Source organism: Cavia porcellus, unplaced genomic scaffold (assembly GCF_034190915.1).
Source record: "Cavia porcellus strain 051 isolate PalLab524CR breed Dunkin Hartley unplaced genomic scaffold, mCavPor4.1 scaffold_10, whole genome shotgun sequence".
Taxonomy (NCBI): domain Eukaryota; kingdom Metazoa; phylum Chordata; class Mammalia; order Rodentia; family Caviidae; genus Cavia; species Cavia porcellus.
In genome coordinates this window covers 26,069,203-26,094,795 of record NW_026947493.1, presented here as the reverse complement: position 1 = coordinate 26,094,795, position 25,593 = coordinate 26,069,203, and the positions used below count along the sequence as shown (strand labels likewise).

At 47.2% G+C, this 25,593-nt stretch overlaps 1 protein-coding gene across 10 annotated transcripts in view; it reads right to left on the bottom strand.

The window, feature by feature from the left end:
* Positions 1-16,038: 16,038 nt before the first annotated feature.
* The window catches only part of Adamts9 (ADAM metallopeptidase with thrombospondin type 1 motif 9), a 141,161-nt gene continuing 131,606 nt past the window's right edge, over positions 16,039-25,593 (bottom strand). For 7 of the 10 annotated variants that reach the window (XM_063257128.1, XM_063257135.1, XM_063257129.1 and 4 more), the window contains one exon: positions 22,930-24,927. In XM_063257128.1, the coding sequence (XP_063113198.1) occupies positions 24,685-24,927 (243 nt within the window). In that variant the 3' untranslated portion in view covers positions 22,930-24,684. Of the gene's footprint in view, positions 17,742-19,424; positions 19,520-22,929; positions 24,932-25,593 lie in introns of those variants that run through there. The other 3 variants (XM_023561654.2, XM_003480147.4, XM_063257136.1) reach the window with 2 other exon arrangements.

Here is a 25,593-nt window from a genome sequence, read left to right as displayed (position 1 = left end):
TTCTGCCCTACAGGCTTTAAGTGTTCAGGTTCTCGAGTTGAGACCTCAAACAAAGCTGCTTTCAAAGTATCGGTGAAGAACCTTTTCAGAACACAAGTCGGGCCCTTGAAAAAGCAGAAGGTGTTCAGCTGATTGAGCCAAGCAGGGCTGCCCTGTCCAGTGGGGCAGCGTGGACACAGGCACAGCATTACCTGCCAAACCACACTGGTGTAGAGCCACCTGCTCCCCAGGCTGCCTGTTGGCTTTGCTAAGTTCACTAATGAGCAGCTACCCTATAATCAGAGCTTGTTATGGGCAGACTATTCTGGAGTCACGTTTGAAACCAACAAGGACAAACATTTCACTGATCTTAACCAAAGGGCTGAGTAGCAGCCTAACTACATTTTAAAATGTATATTTCTTATCTTTAGTCTAGACATTAAGTAGCCAAAGACAGGAGACAAGCTCCATAATGCCGCTGGCTAGCTCTCCCGTGATCTTATTTCTGTAGTTAGGAAGTGACCTGGTCTCGCTCCTTAGACCTCAGCAGAGCTGAGGTAGACATGAGAGAAACTGTCCCTTCCATAGTACCCTGAGAAAACGGACACATTTCCAGTCCTGAAGTGATACAATTAGCATGCTCTATAATTAAATTCACAATGAAGAGCCTTCTGGGAATTCAATATATTTCTAATTAAGTACTCTTATTAACCTCATTCATCAGTCTCATAAATATAAACTATGCATGGTCATAAAGAACGCACATTCTAGCACATGTAATTAGCACTAAATACTTAGCCTTACGGTTAAAATATTTCAGGCCAAAAGGGATCTCAAAGATCATCCAGCACAACCTTGCGACTTGGTGACAGAAATCAAGAGCTTAGATAAGAAGCCAAGCATCCTGGATGCCTCAACTTGGAGTTGGCTTTCCTAAGAAGACCCCAGGGCTCCCATGGCATGCCTAGTGCTTTCAAAGCTTACCCTAGGACAAGAAAAAGAGGAATCCCCACTGTGTGATCCGTAGCTTCTGACTAGCTGGTTTGCTTATGAAAGGTGTTTTCCAAAGTACAGATTAGCAACTTTGCTTCAAATCTAATTGCAATCAATTATGAGATTGTTGTTATTTTTGTGCAACAGCATATAGGCTTGGTATAACATATTTTGAAGGTATCACTCCCACACAAAATGCAGGGCCTGGATAGCTAAGAGCCAGGCTAAGACTTTGGTTATTTCTGTCATGCTATTCACAGAACCTCTGAGGCTGTGCACTTTAAAGCAAACCCAAGACCTGCACGTGTACTTTTGCAGAGAATAAAAGTCAGCAATAGATGAGCATCATGGCACATGTCTGTAATCCCAGCACTCTGGGAGGATGAAGCAAGAGAACCACAGGTTTGAGCTCAACATGGGCAACTTAGTGAGTCTCTGTCTCAAAACGAAAATAAGAGTTGAGAACGTAGCTCAGTGCAAATGCCCTGAGTTTAGTCATTAGTATCCCCAAAGGAAGAAGAAAGGAAGAAAGGAAGAAAGAGAGAAAGAAAGAAAGAAAGAAAGAGAAAAGGTGGAAGACTGAGTGCTTTGCCTAAAAGGTTGAGCAGAAGATTCTAGAACATTTTTCCTTTGTATATTTAAATGGAAGTCAATTGTTAAAATATACTTGCACTGACTGTACTTGGAGCCTCAGAAGTGCAACCTCTTTTCCTGTCCCTCCAGCAAAGCTAGGACAGACCTCCTACTGAAAGCCCTTGCCTGTGGTCTCTACCTGGGCTCTGTGGTGCCAAGTGAGAAGCCCTGACTGAGGTAGGAACCAAGTGAATGATTCCTGGGAATAGTTGGTATCTTTTCCCTGTGTGTAGCAGCACTGGGCAGGTGTAGTGGGTTAGCAGTGATTCCCCCAGAAATCTGCCCCTACCTTAGTCCCAAGAAAATCCTTATTTAGAGAAAGGGTCTTAGTAGGATCTAGTAAGGATCCTGAGATGAGATCATCCTGGACTACTCAGGTGAGACCTAAACCCAAGGATGGGTGTCCTCAGGAGAGATGAGCAGAAGCGCAGATCAAGAAGGGGCCGTGTGAACAGGGTGGCTGTCACTCAGAATGCCCACAGCCACCAGCAGCCAGAGGGCTGATGGGATGTCCTGCCCGGAGCACCTGATGGCACCACGCCTTACTCATACCTTGCTCTGACTCCTGGCATCCAGAGTTGTTCAAATCCATTTCTGTTGTTTCCCTCCTCCCTGATGATGGCCATTGTTATGGATTAAGATCTGGTGGTCAACTTAACACCAGCTGGATTATATCAGCATGCATTGAGAGAAGATGCTCCACCTGAGGAGGGTAGCCAGGATAAATAGGTTCAGAAAAAGGGAGGTGTTGAGAGGGTTGAAGTGTTAAGGAGGCCTTTTGGGTTCTCCTATGAGTTGCTGTCTGAGCTGTTGTTTCTCCTGGAGAAGCTTTGGTCCTCACATCGAGCATTGCTTCCTGGCTCCGGAGGGCAAGACATGTGCTGCTTGGTCTCCAGGATGAACTCGTCACGCTGCTTCCTGGCACATACTCAACTGTACTTGTCATCGGAGGAGCTCGGGGCCTCCGTGTCGCTGAGGACAGCTGTGGTTCCTTTCAGGATAGCCCTGTTCTTTGTTGTGAGTGTGACTTCTCGGCTCCAGCGTAGAACACTCATCCCACTAGCACAGCTCCTTCATCCTGCTGGCATAGACTTTCTGGCTTCCACCACTGACCCTGGGTCTTCCCAGCACGGATTCGTAAAAGAGACTGGCGTGAGTCCTTTTTGTGGGCTCTGGACCTCCAGTTGAACTCATGGGAGGCATTGTCCTGAGCTCTGGGTTTTTATCTGGTCTCATGTGGGACATTAACCGTGAGGTTTAGGCTTTTGACTAAATAATCTATGTCTTTGGTGTTGCAGATAGATTTCCTGCATTTTCCTGTGCTAACTTCCGGTGACCATTATAAAAATATTATAAACTCCATGTCCTAATCCTAGTTGTTCTCTGTGTACAACCCCTGACTACAACAGCCATTTTTGGCTGCAGCCCCAGCACAAACACACCAGTTAGGCAAGGGGCACTAGAAGACCCTGGAAACCGACAGGGAAAGGGACTCAGGAGATCCTGTTTTGATACAGTTTTTGATGCCACCACACAACCACAATTGCTGCTCAAATGGCTCAGCTCTAAACTGCACATGTGGGACATGTTAACCTCTGAAACCCCATCACAAAAGGAGCCGGACATCTGGAAAGCCACTCCAGCCAGGAACACTATGCACTTTCCCTAGGTGAATGAACATACACACCTTCCCCGAGCCTTCCCACACCCAAGGCAGACAGTACCATTGGGTCTGTTGTGTTGGTCACCTTTATCTTTTTTTTTTTTTTTTTGGTACTAGGAATGGAACTTAGCACCTGACACTTGCCAAGCAAGTGCCCCAACCCTCACCCTCATCTTGTTGGGACAAGGTACCTTAAGACTGAGAAGAGAAAAGGCTTGTGTTGGCTCATAGTACAGAGGCTTCGGTGCATGGCAGGCTGGCCCCAAGGAGAAAACATCGTGGTAGAAGGGAGTGCAGCTGGAAGCAGAAGGCTGAGGGAGAGCTCCAGGAAGATGGGTCCTTTAGGGCCATGCCGCCGGTGTCCTGCTTCTGTCTACTACGCCCTCAGTAACCCATGCAGCTATGAATTCACCAGTGGATGGACCCATTGGTGAGGCCAGTGGCCCATGCTCTGAGCACCTTCCAAAAAGTCTGCCTCACAACACTGCTGTGCTAGGGGTTCAGTGCTCAGGATACAAGTCTTTGGGGGACCCTCATATTGAAACCATAACAAACAACAATTGTTGCTTCCAACATCACTGAGAACCAGAGATGCCTCTCACATAACCAGCAGAGGCAGCAATGGGCATGTGGGCAGCCCGCCTTGGACACAGCCTGACTGGCTCCAGCCTTCACTCACCAATCATGTTGCTGTTATACATACAGGATATGATGCAGGAGATGAATTATGGAAATACTGCATCTCCCAACCTGTTAGATGTCTGATGTGCTGAATTCACATTCTCTAGAAATCGAAGAATGAATTCTAGGAACAGCAGAGCTTAAGAACACAGCTCCTAAGAGGCAGGAGGGAGCCCACATGGGTTACCGAGAACCCCACTTTTCAGGGAAATTTTATGGAACAGTACCCGTGTGGATATAACATGGATTACAGCTGTGATTAACCAATAAGGGTACAGGTATAACTGCATGGATAATAATGGTCCAATGGAGAAACAAGTTGCATGACAAGGGTGCATGGAAAGAACAAAGACATTTTCTAGAAAATGATGGGTCCAGAGGTCTTGGTCACCCACCGGGTGACTGATGTCTGTCTAGACTTGGTGTTTGTCCATTGAGAAAATACACAGGCTTGGTCATCTTGTCTTTATCTTGAGGCCTAGTCTCCAACAGATGTGTCCAGCTACCATTAAGATTGTTTCACCTTTGTCCTGGCTCTCTTGAGGGCCTAACCCCAACTGATGGCTTATAGTATTTCTGCCTAGCAGCTCAGATGTCTGTAATGCTACTATGAATGAATGACTCGGATCTATTCCCTTTGCTTGTTTTCCTTCGGCATCATAGGTGACCATGATTTCTGGACTTCATATCTGGTTTTACTTCCACTACAGCCCTACTACATTCTGTTCTCTAACTGGGAGCCACAAAAAGCTTTTTAACAAAATTTTGTTTGGTAGAAAGTAAATGAATTTTAATAATACACCATGTTGCTGAGAGAGTGAGGAAACAGGTATGTTTAATTTTTCCAGTGGGAATGTAAATTGGTGCCAACTCTGTGGAAGAATATATCAGAGTTTATCGGGGACCTAGATCCCCAACCTCCCAGATGAGTGTACAGCAAAGTACAAGTAAAATAAATGAGATAAGCGGTATGATTTTGGGGCTCCAGGAGCATCAAAACCCTCTACAGAGTTCAGAGACTCTGGTGGCTAAGACAGGCGATGCCTCTGGGCAGCCTGTATTTATTATTTTTTTCAAACAGCACAGAAAAATGAATTGACCTTGGGAGTGGCTCAAGGACTTTGCAAGTAACAAATTACCTGTTAACAAGGAGAAGTATCTAGGAGAAGATCTCCATGTTGCATTTTGCTACAGGGTTAAAATGCTTGCAGCTACAGTCTTTATTTAGTTAATTGGAGTTGGAGCCAGATGCCCTCAGCTGTAATCTTATCTTGCCCCAGCCATGTAGCAGACCTGCGCCTGTTGTTCATTTTGCAGTTTCAATGGCTCCCAACAAGAGCTCAGGTCAGTACATCAGAAATCACGTAGATATTTCAAGGATAAAGGGATGTAATATAGGAATTAGGTGATAGCAAATACACTGGAAGGACCAGATGAGCTAAAGTTAAGATTTTTTTTAAAAAAAATCTTTAAATATATAATATAATACAAATATATACAATATTATATATACATGTATTTTTTTAAATTTAGCTTTGTAAAGACAAAGTCAAGTCAAGTGGTTTCCTAGCTTGCTCAGAAAGGAGGTCAGGATCTTGGTCCAGGATCTTAGCCCGTGGCGCTCTGATTTATCCCAGGGCTTTCTTCCCTCACGCAAACTACTCAAGTGCCCTACTGGTCTTTCAAAATAGTGAGCACAGTCCTGCCTCTGGGCTTTTGCTGGTGCTTTTTCTGTTACCAGAACACTATGCTCCTAACGATCCACCTAGTCTTGTCTCTCCCATCTTCTGGTCTCTGGTCCCATGGCCATCTCGGACCTCCCAGAAAACAGTATCCTTCCTGCCACTCTCTAACCCCTTTGATCTTGGACATTTAGGATTTAAAATTCCAGCCCCTCCTGAGAGAGATCCACAATTTAATCAGAAAACTGTAAGAGTCACAGGACCTTCAGTTTAGAGAAGTAAAGTCAGATTCAGGTCTCTTTTTATGGGAATGAGAGGACGTGTCTGCAGGGTGGGAGAATCCTGGCATCTACCGGAGTCTCTGCCCGGGTGAGACATCATGAACATGCGAAGCCTCATCTTCCTTTCAAGGGTCCCCCTCCTCATCCACTTTCTCCCCTTTTCCCACTGTCCCTTTCCTGACACTTGAGATTGAGCCTAGGACTTTCTCGCTGAGCAACATCCCTGGTCATAGTTTTTAAAAGTTTTAAATTTTGAGACAAGGTCTTCCTATGTAGTACAGGCTAATGCCCAACTTTTGATCCTCCCGCCTCAGCTCCCGGGCTGCTGGGATTACAGGGCTGTACCACTGCATCTCACAGTTGTTGCCACCGCAGCCACCAAACTCAGGAGACTTTCACAATGAACCCTCAGCCCTGCAGGGGCTGGAGCTTTCATCTCTTTAAAGATTAAGGACATTTCAATCCCAAGGAAATTAATGATTAATTATAAAACTGCCAAAGATGACCAAGTCCATAACAATATATTATATATGCTTTATATGCTTATATTGATAAGAACTTGGTCTATTAGACCGAACAGGTGAACCTGTAATACTCACTAAAATACATATGTAACCAACTCATAATTGATCTTGATTTAGGATTTTAATTTTGAAATCTAACTTTCCATACGTTAAAAATTTAAGATACTGTAAGGATCACTGTACTTCTGTAGCTTTATTTAATAGATTTATCAAAATTAAGCAGCTAGGTAGAAAGATTTGTCACTAACACAAACCAGCTACTTAACTAAAGATGAAATTGCATACCTGGCATTGATAAACTCAGTTTAAAGTGCTTGCTGGCGCTGGAGCTGTTTGCAGATAACATCAGACATTCGCATGCCTTTAGAAACGACAACAGCTCGTGTTTTTGAGACTTACAAGTAGATGTAAAAGGGAAACATTGCCCTTGATAGGTCTTTTGTGACTTTAATAAGTTAACCGCTAATTCATAAAACCAAGGACACGGGGTGCTGCGCCCCGCCCACTCTGCAGTCAGGGCCGGGTTCTGCAGGATTCCAGGGAGCTCTGCACAGCCCAGACTGAAGTCAGATGCTGAGATCTTGGTAAGGCCAGATCTGAGGTCTGGGAACAATCCCCAGACCCTGGATTTCTGCACCTTTTGCCCCTCAGAGGAACCCACAGTGCTGCCCCCACACGAGTCTTCTGCCATTCTCGCAGCCCTGCTGGGCCTTGGGAGCTCCTTCCGTCCGCGTGGTCTCATCCTGGCCCTGACCCCAATTCCATGCGCGGTGGTAGATGACTTCAATCCAGGTTTAAGAAGCACGGCAGGGCGTGGTGGGGCATGCCTGTAATCCCCTGCCCTGGGGAGATTGAGACGGGAGGATGACCATGAGTTTGAGGCCAGCCTGGGTTGCACAGTGAGGCCCTGTCTCAAAAACAAAACAAAACAAAAAAAAAGAAAGAAAGACGACAAACACTTCATGCTTAAAAAATAAACATCAGCCTCAAATCTGCTTGCTAGAGCTAAATCAGCAGAGCATTGTAAAACATTTAAACTGTTTGCTTAAGACAGGCCCATAGATACCTGCAGGCCTAAGGGCTCACCAGGACACACAGGCCTTCTGGGGGAAGAGGTTTATATTTCGACTTCAATATTTATACAACAAAATTCCGAGGGAAGTAAACAACAAAATCCCAGGGAAGGGCTGACAGATCAGTCTTTAGGCAAATAATTCAAAGACAGGAAAAACCACTTCCTGGGATGGAGGAGTCCAGCCCAGTGGAAGGGAGGAGAGGCCAATGGATCAGGAATGGACCAGTGCCAGTGCCCGGGTGTCACCTAGGGTCTTGTGAATGCTGCTTCCCAACTGGTAAATCTACACTGGGGTCTGGCAGGCTCCCAGGCACAGCCCTGCTCCTGACCATGGATCACATTTTAAGCATCAATGTTCCCTGGTTTGGACGCATGGCAGAGTCCCTCAAAGCAAAACCAAAACAGCAGTGCAAACAATGGAAATCCCCAGCATACAGAGTGGCCAGTCTGTCCCTTACTGTCCCCAAGTGGGTGTCTCACAAACTATATCTTGTTTTTTTTTTTTTTGTACGGGAGATCGAACTCATGGCCTCACAGTCTCCAGGCAGGTGCTTATGCTGCTGAGCTAAATCCTCAGGCCCTACACTACATCTTAACATAAACCACCTTGAGGAAACTCTAGTAAGATTCATTTCTTCGCTCAGCAAACATTTATTGAGAATTTGCTAAGGTGGGATAGCTAACGTGCTTTTGAGGAACATTTAGTTTGTAGCTGTTTACAAATAATGCTGCAGTACAGGACTATTAGTCCTGTCATGCTTTCAGGAAAGCATTCTGCAAGTGCAGTTAATTTTTGAATCTTAAGAATTGCCAAATTGCCCTGCAGGAACTTTGCCAATTTATATGCCCATCAGAACTACTTAAAAGCACTGCAGAGGTGGAGAAACCTGGTGGGTACCACTAGGTTTTTCCTCATATGATAAATGAAAAAAAAAATTGATATTTATATTTCAGTCGTTTTGGAAATAAAGTGGAAACTTTTCATTTGGCATTTACATTTTCTAAAAACTGCCTGTTTGAGTCTTTTTCTTTGTGTCATTTTTCTTTCTTTTCCTTTCACCCTCATTCTTTGTTTTATTTTGACAATTCTTTACTTTTGTTCACTGAAATGAGTGCATTTTTTTTAAACAATGTGCTCCTTTTTGTTAGTAGGAACAATATTTTTATGGGGCAGTTGGGTGGGAAGCATTTTTCTCTCATTTCGTGGTTTTACACAAGCCCTTACATTTAGTGTCTATTAAGACTTTGTCGATGGGTTGACTCTTTTTATATTTTTATGTGATCAGATGGGTAATTTCCTTGCTTGATAACCTCTAGGTTTTCTGTCATCTCTGGCCAGCCGTCCTTACTCAGAGATAATGGGAATGCTGGTGGTGGAGGAGGAGAAAGGTAGGATTAATACCCAATGCCTTAGGCACTGGCTGCTGTCGGTGGACCTCTCTTTGTGTGTTATTTCATTTTATTTCTGAATTACCTTAGAAGGTGGGTGAATTTTTATTACCCCAGCTAACAAACAGGGAAACTGAGGTCTAGAAGTTGGTCACTGTCCTTTTCACCACCAGGAACTTGCGAAGGCTCTTTTGGTTGGTCACAGTGACTGCAAAGCCAACTCCATTTCTTGGGTGCCAGGGGTGATTATGACACTTTTTCATTACCAAGGAAACCATTTATTCTGTAGTACATGGAGCCATAAATGATTCAGCACACAAGGAGGCAGAAATGGGAATTGTTGCCGAGAACCAGCCTCTATCTGCACGATGGATTGGGCCTGGCCCAGAAGTGTGGCCTTTCAACTGCTTGTATCCTGTACCGGTTAAGTGTCTGGGGAAGCCAACAATGTCTTCCTGGCTTGGAAATCACTTTGAAATGAGTGTATGCTGGTAGTTAAAGCCATTAGTCCCACTCGGGCGTCAAGGACAATTACAAAGGAAGTATTTTGTTCATTGTGCAAGAAGCATGGATTTGCCAAGCCCTGGGTTAGGCAAACTGGTCAGGCAGTTTGTTTCTAACACTTCACTCCTAAGTGCACTAATGCTGGGGGGTCAGGGACAAGCCTTTCTTCAGTAAAACAACACGCAGCTTCACAGCAAAGGCCACACGGCTGCTGAACAAAGGGCCTGGCTCTTTCTTTGGACAAAGGGATTTTTTGCTCACACAACTGACTGTAAACAAGCCAGTCCCTTTTGCCTGACCTTTCTGAGCACAGGAAAAAAGCCAAGAAGGACACCTAGCCACAGGTTCTAAGAGCTCTGAGCCCTATAAAAGCCAAACAGCAGAGAGCAATAGAGCAGGACGCCAGTGAACCAGTGAACTGGAAAGTGACCCTGCCCCAAATTCACAGAACTCTGAGGTTGTTCCCCACCAGGACCCCTCCGGAGGACAACAGAGTGACCTCAGGAAGTGCTGCAGTTGGGACTCTCTTTCTCCACTTGCCCACGAGAGCCTGGGGTCCCCATTTGCCTTCTCTCTCTGAGACACTCATGGTGTGGGAGCCAGCATGTTGGGGTGGAGAACTGGGTGCTGGCTGTGGGCTTGGCACTGCCCTCAGTGAGCCGGGGCTGTGGCTAAATCTGCCTAATCTGAGGGGTCCAGCAAGGTGGCTGACTTAGGAGCTGGCTCACAGCCGCGGTGGCTGGCGATCAGGCTCAAGTCAGTGTGGCAGGCAGGCGAGCAGGCCGGAGCCATAGGGAGGAGGTGACATTGCATCTTGAGTCTGAGAGCAGTCTAGGGGCAGAATCTCTTCTTCGGGCGAATCTCAGTCTGTTTCTCTTCAGGTCTTTAAGGTGGAAAGAGGTCCACCAATACCCCGGCGTGTGATTGGCTCCACTCACAGACTGTTGACTTAAAAGTTAATCCACATCTAAAGCCATACTAAAGCCTTCACAACAGCAGCTAGACTGGTGTTTGACCAAACACTGGAACTGTGGCCTAGTCAAGGCGATAGGAGGAATTAACCATCACACATAGTGCGGCATGCTAGGGTCTGAATGTTTGTGCCACTGGCTAAATTTACTTACAAAGGATGATTAAAAAAATACAGTGAATGGTTTTTAAAAAAGTTTAAAAACGTATTGTAGTAAAAGATACATTGCCTTCAGTCTCCCCCAAATTCCTTCCCCTTGATCTAAACATGCTTACCCCATCATCCTTGGCACTTTCTGAAGCATTTTGGAAGCCCTCCTTCATGTCTTTACAAGGCATAATCAAAAGCACAGTGAATGTCCCCGTGGAGAGCAGTCCAACAGAAAGCCAGGTCTACAGAATCATGAGGGCATGTTGTTATCCATCACCAGATCAGGCACCGTGAGACTCCCGGCTCCTCCTCAGAGTCAAGATGACCAGGAAAGGTAAATGTTTCGAACTAGTTCAGGACATTGAAGCAGCCATGCCATGCAACTAAAGACACTTGTGAAACAGGACTTCCAGAGCTGCTTCGGAAAGTGGCAGAACAGTGGGAAGAGTGTGTTCAAAGCAAGGAGGGATATTCTGAGAGGGCTTTATGGCCATTTGCCATTTAGTGTAGGGAACTTTTAAAAATGTAAATACTAGTATTTCTCAATCATGCCTCATGCAGAGATGCTCATCCCCAAGGAGAACATATTGGAAGCTGGAGTCCTCTGCAGGTGACTAAACCACAGGAGAGAGCCCTGAAGGAGGGAAACAGTGTGACATGTGATTAGGGTGAGATGACAGCTGTCTATGAGGACATGAGCCCTCGCAGGGTGCAGAACCTGTGAGTGGTTTGACCTCAGGCTCCCAGCCTGCACTGCTGGGAGGAAGACTTGTTCATAGTGTATAAGCCAACCAGCACATGGTACTTTGTTATAGCAGCTGCTCATACAGATTGAGACCCAGTCAATAAAGGTAGTTGCTGTTTCTCTGGTGATATAATTGTTATTTCTGTCAGTCTACCTGCACGTCAGAGTCCTCTGGGTCCTTGTGTCCTCTGATGCAAAACTGTTACAGTTTGGGAAAGCAGACAGAAACAATAGCAGTTTCATGGGAGTAAACAGAATATCAAGAAGATGTGATATGAGATCCAGTATTCCCAACTCCAGGTCATGGGGTTGAGGTTAAAGTTGGGGCCCGGAGCTCTGCCACAACAACCTTACCCCAACTAAGCAGAGACTGTTCCTCTGACAGGAGTCTTTCTGAGTAGATCAGAGATACTGAGTACTTGCTACATATCAGTGGTCTCCTGAATGCTTTACATGTGTCACCACACTGGCCCAGGTGCCGTCTGTCCTTTGTCTCTGAGGAGAAGGCAAGGCTGGGGGGATACAAGAGTTTGAGCCAAAGTGATGCAGCTGGTGAGCAGAGGAGCCCACATAAGCCAGTGTCTCTTGGGCAGGACTGCATGTCCACTCTGCACTGAAGCCAAGAGACGGAAGGATGGAACCCCCCTGGACTGTGGCCCTCCATGGGCATATGAGGTGCATTAAGAACCTCAACAGGGTGGATCTTCTGGCTGCAGGGCATGCCGAGTCTTCTGGGAGCTCCATAAGGTCCTAATGGCTCTGGCTCTGGCTCTGGCTCTGGCTTGGTTGTGCTGGTGCACAGAGAGCTTATAGCTGCTCCAAGGTATTGAAGGGGAACAGGAAGCACCAAAGATACCTCGTGGCCTACCAGGACAGTGACAGGTAACACTTGTCCTAAAAGGCTGACACATAAGAGACTCAGTCTTGAGAGAGGTCAGACAAAGCTACAAGTGACATTACGCCTCCAGTGGGCCATCCCTTAATACTACAAGATTCACACATCTTGGGAAGTATATTAAGAATGCAGTATGCTTGCTAAATTCAAACATTCTTGGACACATCCAGGAAGATATCTAAACATAAGAGTCCCATGCAAAACTCAGTCAGGCACTTATGTTGCTGCAGACTTTGGAATTTGGGCAGGACCATGAGGCAGTGTGTGGGATTTGAACCAAAGACCACAGCCATAGGAACATCCTTCCCTTGAGATTAAGGATCACTGACATAAAACCCCCGATGACCCACAGGGATGTGGCCAGCTGTGTCAATGCCTGGCCAGTGTCTGGCTCTTCGGTATTGGGAGAGGGATAATACAAAGATGACCTTCAAAGATGTCTATGTCCTAATCTCCAATACCTTTGAACAGGCTATTTTGTGTTAACCTTTGTGGCAAGGCGGGGGGGGGGGGCGGTGCCAAGCTGGGGAACCCTGGCTCTACAATAGAAAGCTGAGCATAGTTTTTACTTTAAAGGGTAAAAATTAAAATATGAAAATACTTAAGGAAATCAGAACAATCATATTAAGATGTGTGTGTGTGCCACAATATGTAAAATTTTGGTCATGATTTTAAAGATTTAAACTATGTGAGTGGTGGTTTGTAATGTCAATCTAAAACTGTGCTTTTGAGTCTTGATTTAGATTTTTGTGGGGTGGGATGTGGGGGGTTGCTCTGGTCAGAGGAGTGACTAAAGTGAGTACAGGAGATGAAGGCACCTCTGGAACAAAAGCAAAGGGCCCCAGGAATGCATAGCTAAAGATCAGAGCCTAGGAGAATTAAAAGCAAAGTTATTCTGAGAGATGTGTTTTTGCCATCACACCCGCCATGGCCTGGAAGGATCACCTAGCAATGCCCTGATCCTGCCCTTCCCTGTCCTAAAGTCCTATGCAAGTGTTTCCTATAAGCACCCAAGGGCTGAGGAGGTCAGTGAAGGGCTCTACTCACAGGCTTTCCTACTTTTCCTTTGGTCCAGGGCTCACCAAGATGCCCAGACTGGCCTCGAAATTGTGATTCTCCAGCCTCAGTGTTCCCAGTAGATTTCTGACTTGAAGCCAAAAATCATTCTAGGTTAATTCTCCATTTTAAGATATTTAAAATAACTTTAAGGCCACTAACTTATTTGATATTTCTTTTTAAAAATGTTACATTTCTGTGTTTATAAAAATCACTCAGGTTCTCAGCAAGATTTGTTTTGTCATGAAGGATTTAAGGCCAAAGAAAACCCATTAAATGGATAAATATTGTACAAAATATTTCAAGCCTTTTAATGAACTATGTTAGAGTGAGTAAATACTATCCAAAAGTATTTTTAATATGATTACTACCAATAAGGTAGATCAATCAGTAAAATAATCAGATTTTTAAGCTGAATTCTGAGTCTTAGGAAAGAACTAGGTTTTTAAACTTATCAGTGGAATAGATTGAGGGGTAATTGTATTTTCTGCATACAGACTCCTTCGTGAACCACGCTGTGGCACCTTCTCAGTGGCCTGAAACTCTGAGATGACACAGAAAAAGTCCCATCTAAAGTCTTGCTTTTTGAAGTTTCCTTGTGCTTCCTCCCACCACCTGTAGGTGCTGCTGTTGCATGGGCCGTGAAGACTCTTCTTTTGTCCTTTCTGGAATCTTCATGGTGAATAAGGTGACCCTGGCCAAACAACCTTCTAGAACACGTGCCCACCCCACAGCAAAGACGGTCTTGAGATTTGGGAGGGCAACTGTTATTTGATATTTTAAAAAATGAAGGGGGGAGGATGGCCACTGGGGCACACAGCTTGATTCCTAGAGAAGAACTTGGAGTTTACATGCTGGTTTGCTTCTTCCCTCTCCCCCACCACCACCAACATGCAATCTCTGAAGGGCCAGGCATTTCTGTTGGCTTTGCTGGCAGCTTATGGCAGAAACCACCGATGTCCCCAGAAGCAATTTCCTTTTCCTCCCTGGGTGGTGGACTCCTGGCCTTCATTTGCTAGGAACTGAGCACACAGCTTCCAGCCACTGCGCTGCCCAGCCTGGTGGGCAGCAGAACAGGTGAGCAGCTGGGAATCATCATCACAGTGAGAGTAAGAGGTCACCTCCACCTCTGTGACTCTGTCACAGAACCGCTCCTTCCTATAGGCAGACACAGATGTGGTAAGAACAACTCAGGTAAGGGTAGCGCCATTGAGATTGGCTAAGCCAAGGGGACACATGGCACAGGTCCTATACTAGTGTGGAGTGTCAGAGCCTCCCTCTGGGTAGCATGAGAGATACGTGCACTTACTTGGGGGAGGGTCTCTTTCTTACAGCCTCTGCAGCTGGCTGTTGTGGGCACCCTTCTTCACATCCGGAAGCCCGAACTCCTAGTATGATTTTACTTAGAAATAAAGAAGCAATGAGAGGCTGGTGCAGTGTTGCACGCCTGTAATTTCAGCACTCTGGGAGGCCGAGGTGGGAGGACCACAAGTTCAAGCCCAGCCTGAACAACTTGGTGCTTTGGCAAGATCCTGTCTCAAAAAAGAACAGGCGATGTAGCTCTGTGTGATGGTCTTGGGCTCAATCCCCAGCACTGCAGAAACAAACAGAAAAAACTAAGTAATAAAGGTGAAATGATGTCAAGAAAGCAGAGCCCTGGTCTAATAGGGTTGGTGTACCCAGAGGAACAGGAGGCTGGGGACCTAGCTCAGTGGAGTGCTTGCCTAGCATGTGAAAGACCCTGCATGCAATCTCCAGCACTGCAAAAAAGACAAGGAAAAGGAGATAGAGAAGAGGAAGAGACACCACTGACCCTCTCTCTGCCTGAGCACAGTGAGTGTTGACTGTGTCCAAGCCAGAAAGAATTCTACCACCCTGAGAAACTAACCCTGACTGTGCTAGAAAGCGGAGTCTCCACCTCCAGACCAGTGAGAAAACACATTCCCTTTATTTAAGGTTAGGGTTAGGGTTGTGCTGCTTTTTCTGAGACCAAAACCCTTTCTCTGTTCTAGGAACCCTCTCTTTTCCAGCTGAAGTGGCCAGTTACCCCACTGTGGTAGGCACTTGGCCCCAACCCTTTTAGCACTGTGACTGGCCTGCAGTGGTCATGTGACTCAGCCTGAGCCAGACCACCACTGCCCAGCTATGTGTGTGCTTGTGCCTGGGTACCCTGCAATGGTATGGTCTTCTCATCCACAGAGGACCATGTGTCACTGACCCCACTGGCTGCCCATGGGGATGGGAGGAAGCCAAGTGAGCAGAGAGCTGGCATCTGGCAAACTCAAGTCATCATGAGCCATGGACTGGCCTAGAAAGCTCTGCCTCCCTGGACACCATGGGTCTACAGGATGGGGCCACAGATACAGGGACAGTGATGCTCCCATCACGCAGACGGGAGGTAACTGTCCCTGATTTGGGTGAGAAAAACAGCAAGTTTATGGACAACCTACTTGTCTTACCCGACTCTAGAATGGCAACTGTAATAGAGGAAATTAAGGATTCAATTAAGGACCTGCATTTCTCCTCAACCTAGTAATTTTAAAACCTAGAGTCCATCTGTCTTCCCTCCCTCCACTCTTCCTGCCTCCCTCCTCTCTCTCCCCCACTCCCTGTCTTTCTCCTTTGCAATTCTGGGAATGAACTCAGGGGTTCATTCACCCTAGGTAAATGTTTTACCACTGCGCTATACCCTCAGCCCCTTGGATTTTGAGACAGTCTTGCCTCGTACTCACAATCCTCCTGCTCAGCCCGAGACAGTCTTATTCCACTTTGAGTCAGGAGGCCAGGAACCATGCTGAGACCATTGGAAAAAAACGGATGTGGTCATGGTATTTATTCATAACATGTTTTCACAATATATTAATAATGGAGAATAACACGTATCCATACACTGAGTATACTTTTCCTGGAGCACTCTGGAGTGTGCGTGGAGTTGGAGAGTGGCCAGCTTTTCCTCTCCTCTTTGGTCTTTGGAAGTGGACACGGTTGCTCAGACCAAGTGTCTCTGTGGCTGCTGGCAAAGGCTTCCCTCCAGTCAGCAGGAAGACCATGACTTCAGCACTCCCATGAAGAAAAAGAACAAAAAGTGGACTCGTAGACGATCAGAAGGGACTCAGGCACCTGGAACGCCACAGTTTATTCCCTCACACACTACCAGCGAGGACAGGAAAACTGGCGGGCCTCAGGTTTGTGGCCTGAAGAGAAGCTTTGTCATTGGCCAATGTCTTCAAGGCAAAGGCCATCCCAGTGACATGGAACCTGATGCAGGACTTCTCTGGGTTCCTGAGGGTGCCGCAAGTCACCGCCATGCTGGGCTCCTCTGCCTTGCTATTGAACATGCTAGTGACATAAACGTGAGGGGACCTCATGTTCCCATGCCACTCTAAGGAGGCAAGGGCAGGACCCCTTGAGTGCAAGGGACCAGGCCATGCTGGCTGAGCAGGCACATGGACAACAGAAACCGCAAGAACAAAGTCCAGCTCTTCCAGGACGATGTTTCCAAAAGCAAGAGTGAATCGCAGTCCTGGCACTACCCAAGGGTCATGTCCATTGGAAACTGTCCTTCTTGTCTTCCTCTGTATTAAAAGCGTTTACATTTGAGTCTGGAAATCACTTAAATACATACAATATTAGCACCAAGGCAGCATTTGTTTTCCCAGAGATCACATGAAATGGGATAGACATTTAATACAATTCATAGCTGGTAAAATCGCTTATTTATTGGCTAATGATATTCTCCCAGGAATGCCAACAATACCCTTGCACAGCTCTTGTAGCACCTTGATGATGGCTAGGTTGTTTTAAAAAGGTAACAGTAAAACATTGACAGATAAAAAGTAAACAGTGGTGTACCGTGATAATAAAGGATCACTTTTGTCATAGGACTACATATAATGTAGAGTACGTAAAATGCAGTGGTTGGACTGCAGGGGACAAAATAACGCAAAGGCAGTCACAATAAAATCATTTTACGTACAAAAATATTACAACACAATAAATAATTTCAAACATAAATATTAAATTTTACATCATTAGGATATTTCACAGATTGAGTATCCCTTATCCGAAACGCCTGGGATGAGTGGTATTTCAGAGTTGGGATTTTCTTATTTTTTTTGTAATATTTGCATACATGCAATGAGATATCACGGGGATGAGACCCGACTCTAAGCATAAAATTCATTCATGTTTCATATATACCTGATAGTACAGCCTAAAGGTAATTTTATACAATGTTTTGAAAGACTTTGCACATGAAACAAAGTTCTATGATGCAGAATTTTCCACTTGTGGTATTGTATTGTTTTGTAGCATTTTAGGCTTCAAATTTGCAGATCAGGGATGCTCAACCTGTATAAAAATATATATTTATATATATGTGCATATGTACACACATGCACACTCACACTCACACACACAAGCACACGTGGCCTCACACACGCACAGGCACCCAATGTAAGGCGGAGGTATATTGCATCACGATCCTTCATCCATGCCATAAGCTTTCCTCTTCAGAACGACCTGAAATCAGCAGACCAGAAAATGTAAGTCTTCTGCAGGAGTCAGCAAGCCACACAGTTTTATATATGCAATTTAAAAATAACATCATTATTCTGTTCACATTTTAAGAGTAGGTTTTTTGTTTTGCTGTAAGAAATATGGAATTTTCAGGGAAGTAAAAAAATAATGAAACAAAAAACTTAGTACTATCCGGAAATTCTCTCACCAGAGAGTATATCCAAATATTCAGGTATAGCTGGTATATCTCCTAGTCTTACTCTGTACAGATGTTCCTATATGTACACATTGTACAGATGCACTCACTCATAAAATTTACACACATATATACTATTGCTTTTATCGGTAATGAAACACACATCTCCAGGGGGCCCATGTGGAATCCCATGCCTGGCCCATGACATCTCTGCTTCTCCAATGGCAAATCTTTGTCCCTCTCCCAATTGAAGCCGCCCAGTACCTGATGATGACTGGCTGATCTCAGGCCCTAGACACTGACTGCGTCAGCACTGCCCATGTGGTCCAGTCAGTGCCAGCCAGAGTTCCTTGCAGAATGGATGCTAGGGTGAGGATCCCTGCCCAAGCAGGAGGCAACGAAGGGACAGTCACTGCTGCTCAGCAAGAAAGAAAGAACTGAGGCTTCTCTTTGAGCCTGTGGGTCCAGCTACATGGAAGCCACCTGGACATCTCAGGTATTTTGTGTATCTCTTTTGCCTCTCGCTATGCAAACAACCCTAATGTAGGTAGAATTCTGAATACAGATATTTAAACATTAAAATACCAATCCATAAATTTCCCATAGGTACTCCTGGGTCAGGATTGTGAAGAGGTGGACAGGGCAACGGGCTGCTGTTGGCCAGGGAAGACGTAGGAGTCTGTCAGCCCTTGACTAAGCTTGTTTCTTTACAGAACAAGCTGAAAAAGGACTAATTCAGCCTGCTGCCCAGCAGGGGGAGCACTCGCTCACACCACCAAACTCCATCCATGCAAGATTCTCTTGGGCATTTTATTAAAACACAGACTGTAATTTTTGGGGCCTGGCAATCTGCATTCCTAACATGCCCCAGGTGCTGCTGAGGCTGTAGGTTCCTGGCCCACACCACAAGCTGTGGCACTGGACAGCAACCAAGAACGGGTATGAACACTCCTGGGTCAGCCAAGCAATTCGCTGTGACCTTAGGAAGCAGCCTTTGGTAAAATAAAGACAAATAGCCTCACTTTGTGGCTCTGAGTGAGGGTTCAATAGGACAACACATGTAAGTCGGTGTGCAGGGTGTGAGCTCAGCAGACGTCATCGCTGTTGTGCCATGGCTGTAGTATTTCTCAAAAGATGGTCCTGTGTGTCCCCTGCATTAGGATACAGGCCTCTGATCCATAGAGACTTGTTAAAGCCAGACCCCTGCAAATCCAACCAGGAGGAAGCGCTCTGCTCTAAACAGGCAGTGCAAAATTGGAAGCAGGAGGCCTGGGGCCTCATGCCCAACGGAAAGGACAGACGGCCCTGACTGATCATGTGAGGGCAGAGAAGCAGGACAGGAAGACAGTAGAGTAGCAGGTTGCTTTAGGCTCCTTGACAACAAGCCTGTCTGGGATGAAGTGACTCACCCCCGCACTCATCATGAAGATCTGGGAAAAAATGAGAAAAGGCAGACAAACACATGGACATGGGTGGGGAGACACACTTACCTTAGCTATAAGACCCGCACCTCCAGGCCAGTGCCAGAGGACGGCGTGCACTTCCCGCAGTAACCGCCGCACTTCCCCACCACGCGGGTGCCGTCCTGCAGAGAGACGCAGCAGCTTAGGCCACCAGCTTGGCTAAAACTTGCCATGTTCTGGGGAAACTGTTTCTGCACACACAGTAGGTGGTCTGCTGAACCACAAAGCTGCCTGCATGACCCCCAAGCCAAGAACAGAGTTTATGTTTCGATGGTCCAGCTAAAGCAAACCAAGTACTGTTCCTTGATACACGCGTATGATGCGAGTCTGAAGGTCCCGAGTCCATGGATAAAGCTTCATTGTGGTGCATCCCTCCCTGTTCCACCACCTCCCTGAGGTTCACGGCTGCTTCTGTGCTGGAGTAACAGCTGAGTGGCTGCAGCTACTCTCATCGCTTTGGCTAACAGCGCACAAACCACGGCGACAGCTTTGCTGTGGCAATAGCTGAAGTGCATGTTGCTGGCATATTGTAACCTTCGACTCACTTGCTTATTTCCAGAGTAAACCATTAAATAAACCAGGCAAAGAAGAGAAACGTGGGCACTGAAAGCTGCACCCTCAGGCTGGGGCTGAGGCTGTAACTCAGTTACAGAACAGAACAGCGGTTCTATCAGCGTGTCTTGGACTTTGGTGTGGAGGGAAGGAAATTTTCATATTTCAAAATCCATTTAACTAGGCGTGGGGAGCTTCCCTTTCATTTTCAATTGTAAGTGGTTATTGTGCAATGTAATGACATGCCAAAGGCAAATACCGAGAGAAAACTCTCACTGAGTTCTCTAAATGCTTGCTAAGCCATGAGTATGCACAAATAGTTACATAGCTGTGGACAGGCATCCCCGGGAAAAGACATTTAGAAACAGATAAAATTGCATTGCTTATCTGCAATAGCAGAAAGATATTTACAATAATTTCTTTTATAATGGAGAGCACTAATTAAGCAAAACATTTTCTCCCAATAGTCCATTCTTCTCACTGCTATATTTATAGTGTAAATATTATATTCAATTATTATTCTACCATGAATTTAACAAAACAATTGGGTATTTTTTCTCTTGGCATGTAAATACATACATATTGTCAGGTTTGCTTGTTGGCCCTTAAGCCTAAAATATTTATGTTCTGATTCTAAAGAAAGAAGTATGCTGACCCCTGGTCTACAGATCTGCACATGGCCAGCTCCTCCTGTAGCACTCCTTCTCCACCTCCTCATTCCTTAGCTCGCTCTCCTGATGGTCCCCTTACAACACAGGCTTTGCACGTGAGACGCGCTGACTCTCCTCTCCTCTTCTCTGTGTGCACCACATTCCCTGGCAAGCTTAAAGGCCACCTCTGCTGAGAAGCCCCCCCACCTCGCCGCCTGCTCCACAGCACGTGGTGAGCAGGCAGTTCTTCCTTTGACATCTGTCTTGCAGCAAGGCCAGGATCTTGTTACCACAGGTGAGGGGCCGGGACCTGGCACAGTGTGCGCCCCATCATCACGCAGTGGTGAATGGATGAATGGGTGACTGAGTGAGTGAATGAAAAGTCTGAAGCTCCTCTGTTCCAGTGGAGAACCGCTGCCCTGCTAATCAGTTCCCCTCAGTTCTCACCACTCCTGGAAGCTCCCGTGGCCATCTGTGGCATTTCCTGCCCCCGAGAAGAACACTATAAGGAGAATATATGTGCTTGTCAATTTTGGGGTATTTTGGGGCTGCATTCCCAGAAAGGGATGAAGATTTGGTTCAAATGACCACACTGTGAAGTCTCTTGAGAATAACAGAAAATCTCTTTTTGAGTGAAAGGAAGCAAGGAAGGAAAGAAGGAAGGAAAGAAGGAAGGAAGGAAGGAAGAAAGGAGGGAAGGAAGGAAGGAAGGAAGGAAGGAAGGAAGGAAGGAAGAAATTATTTGTGTTTTGAACAGGGGATTGAATTCAGGACCTTGTGCTTGCTAGGCAGGTGCCACGCCACTGAGCTTTATGCTCAACCTTCTTTTTTTTTCTTTGTAAAGGAAAAGGAAGCAGGTGCACACTCCTATAATCCCAGCACTTGAGAGGCTGAGGCAGGAGGATTCCCACAAGTTAGGGGCCATCCTGGGCTATGAAATGAGTTCAAAGCCAGGCTGAACTGCACAGTGAGCCACTGTCTCAAACAAACAAACAAAGCATAAGGGATACCAAGTTACAACAAAAGAACAAAATGCCTTTGCTGTGGGTCAGACTGAGGTGACCTGGGAGCCCACCACCAACCCACGGCCTTGCGGTGCTGGGCTTGTGCTCTGTTGCTGACCTGCCATGCCACTGTCATCCCACTTCTAGAATTAGTTTGCAGCAGCACCAGCTGGATGTGATGCTGGCCGACCGGTCCCACACCTGGGAGTTCTCTCCTTGTAAGTGGGGGCAGGCGGCCTTCAGGAGGAGGCATGCAAGGTGCCTTTCCTATATTGTGTGAAAGACGCTTTCCCCACGCTGGCCTGCAGATGTTTCTCCAAGATGCGCCTCACCCACAGAGGACCTGTCTCGCATCAGACTGCCTGGGGCTGGTGTCCCCTCTTCACACTGGCTTAGTAGGCTTCAGTTTCCCGGGGCCATCCGTGAATGGGAATAGTAGTCGTCTCCCTCCTAACTTGGCTGCAGATGAGGTAATAGAGATCAGGAGCCCAGCAAGGGCCGTGGTCCTCATCCCCACGAGGCGGCCTGCATGATCTCCAGCTGGTTGCTTCTCGAAGATGAGGAAAGGTCAAATCCAAACATTATGAAGTTAAAAAATACAGCAGATGCTGGCTTTCGTCACCAGTGTCTAGAGGAGCTTGCAGGAGGTAGTGCATACACGTGTGCCATGGAAACTCACATCCCCACGGCGTTTCCTCCCTGGCCTGCGGTATGACATGGTATTTAGTGGCAGCTGGACAGCTCTCAGTGGACGGTGGGTAGAAGACAGTGCCTGCTGGTCAGCAGGTGAATGGGCCAGGTGCCTGTGCATGCTCACACATGTCCTGTGTGTACATGCGGCCCTACCTCAGGCTGCCTTCACACTGCGGGCTGCACATGAATGAAAGCCAGGTCAGTGGACGCCTGCTGTCCAGACACGCGGTGTCCACTAATTTTTAACTGCAAAGCAACTCTGTGATCTATAGCCATTCCTCAGGGCCTGTAGAACAGGCTTAGGGTCCACCCGTCATGTGTGAGAGGTGGCAGTGTCCTGGGGGCTGCTGGGCTCAGCCTGAGTGGTCTGGTGAGCACAGGCCTGGGACGGCCGTAGAACCCTGGCTGGGCCTGCAGGGCTCTAAAGGGCACACAATGTCCATGCAGAGGGCTTGGGATTCAGTTTCCCTCAGACCTTGCTTCTGGGCGGTTTCCACCCTCTACCTTTCACACAGAGACACTCGGCCAGGCACCCACCTTGGCCTGCTGTGTGGCCACTGTGAACGGACAGCTGCCGAGTCCCCTCAGCCCTTGTCCTCAACCTTGCAGGGCTGCAAAAACCTTACACCATCTGTGTTTCTTTTTTCAAAAAAATTTGTAACTTTATTTGTTTTTTTTTATTCTTTAGTACTGGTTATTAAACCCAAGGCCTGTGTACTGAGCTGTTTCCCAGCCCTTTTATCATTATTTATTTTGGGGACAAGGTCTTGTTCCATCACCGTGCTGCCTAGGCTACTCTGAAACTTGCCATTTTCCTGCCTCGGCCTCCCAGAGTGCTGGGATTACAGACGTGCATTCCTATGAACAGCTAGAATATATGAGGAGATTAAGACTTTTTTCCTAAAATATCGATTTTTTACAAATGTGTGCTTCACAAGGGCCCAAAGATGCAAGCCCATCTCCTGCGTGATCGGATGAGGTCCCCTCTACTCTCAGCAGCCACGGCGCGGCGGGTTGGGGGGTTCGCTGTGGCTCAGGGCCACACCCCTGCAGGTGGTGAGACAGCCTCCACCCAGGTGCCAGGTGCACCTCTGCCCATCTCCCCAGGCAGCCCTCCCCGAACTCTGGCTTTTCTCGTCTTGCTGTTCCAACTTTCTGCCTATGAGACAGCCAGAGGAAGACATGGAGTTAAGCCACGTAAACCACCCAGTTAGCAGCTTCCTAGGCTGTGCTTATCTGGGGTTTCCCCTCCCACAGTTTCAGCTACCTGGAGTCAGCTGTGGTCTGGGTGTACTACATGGAAATCCCAGAAATCCACAGGGTAAATCTTGTACCCTTCCAAGTGTTCTCTGGTCACTGCCCTCTGTCCCCCAGGGCATGACTCATCCCTGCTTGGTGGATTCACGATGTGTGGACCACTGTGAACTCATCACTTGGCACCATCTCTGCCATCCAGTGGACTGGCACAGGCAGCGCAGGCATCTCACATAACATCCATGTTCAAGGGCCCCTACAGAGGAGCCCTGCCTGTATGCGCACCGTTCACCTCGCTGGGTCTCGACGTGCAGGCTCTCCTTGCAGTGTCTGTGTCATCACAGAAGTTCCATACTCAGAGATTTACAGAGATCACATTCACACAGCACTTTTGCTTTTGTTTGTTTGTTGTACTTGGGGTTGAACTGAAGCCTCTGCAGTGAGCTTCCCCTATCAGCCTTTATTTTGAGACAGAGCCTTGATGAATTGCTAAACTGCCCAGGCAGGACTCAAACTTGAGATCTTCCTGTCTCAGCTTCCCAGAGTGCTGGGATCACAGGCCTGTATCACCTCACCTGGCTCACATGTTGGATTATGGTCCTTTGTTAGAACTGCCCCACCTTACTCTCAGTTGTTGTTAGGCTCTTTTCATCCCTAATTTATAAATTAAACTTCATCACACTGTGAAAGTCTGGGGGAAAACCTAGTACACATGGGGCTTGGTACTATGAGCCTTCAGGCAACTGCTGGGGAGCCCTGAGTATCTCTGGAGGACTAAGGGGATGATGGTGCCTGAATTATAGCCATAATGGGTTTTTTTAAGTTAAAGTAGGAGAAGGGGCCCTTTCCACTGCAGACGAGGGAGTGAACTTGATGCTGTGGCTTATTTCTGCCACAGATGGCCTCCTGACCAATGGAGGTAGCCCCGGGGAGTCTGACCCCAAGTAACTGAAGTTTTCTTCCAGGGAGGCTCGGGGAGAGTGTGTTCTTGCTGAGCATGCTTGGAAAAGTGAGTGTGTCCCTGTCTCTGTGGTTCTCAGCAGTGAAGCCAGGGTAGTGAAGGGTGATTATCTGGGGCTCAAAGTGGGGATATTGAGGTAGGATCCCCAAAACAGAATCCTTGGGCAGTGCAGCCTAGTGGGGAGTCTGTCTGTCCCTCAGACAAGATGGCAGTGAGGACCATGGCCAGGAAGCTGTAGAGGCACCATGGACACAGGTTCCCTGGGGACAGTGAGAGGTGTGGCTCTGACATGCAGGCTTTGTGGCTGCTTTCCTTGAGGTCACTGATCTGAAGACAGCACAGCAGCGGTGGCAGCAAGGGTGACACCCGAAGGCATCAGAAGCCCTTCCCTGCCTCTCCGGGAAGACAGGGCACGTCTGTCTGGGGCAGGGGGAACTCTGTCACGTGCAAGGCCCCGGCACCCAGCGCCCCCACATGCAAATAGCAGTCCCAGTGGAAAGAGGAAGGCAGAGGCCAAGCTGCTGGGGCGGGTGACACACCGCAGCTTGGGACCTGGGCTTTGAGGCCGGCAGGCCGGGCAGCACACCGACCTCTCCTGCAAGCAAGTGCTGCATGCGAGCCCTGCTCAGGAAAGCACTGTCCCCACACACTTCTCCTGGTTTCGGAACACAGCCCTGGGGCTACAGGGCCAGGCTGTGCATAGGGCACAGAGCAGCGTTTCTCCAGCCTGCTGGGAGCTGGGAGCGTTCACTCCCAGCCCCGGGGGGTTCACAGGCTACACTAGAAAGACCCTGGAGATTAATTTTGAGCTCAGACTCTCTAAGCTGTCACAGACGCCAAGATTAAAAAGGAGAAGAAAAAAAAAAAAAATGCTGACAGGCAATTGTCAAACTAGCTCCCTGCAGCTCTGGCAGCAAATCCCCAAAGGCTTGAGAACAGACATGCAGTGCCCGCTTGTTCCCGGAAGGTGGCGCTCCCGACCTTAATTATTTTCAGTTTCCGGCGGAAACTGTGGTGAGGATGGATGCTGGCCACACAGCGGCAGCACCGGTGACACTGTGTGCCTGGGCGGTTTCTTACCC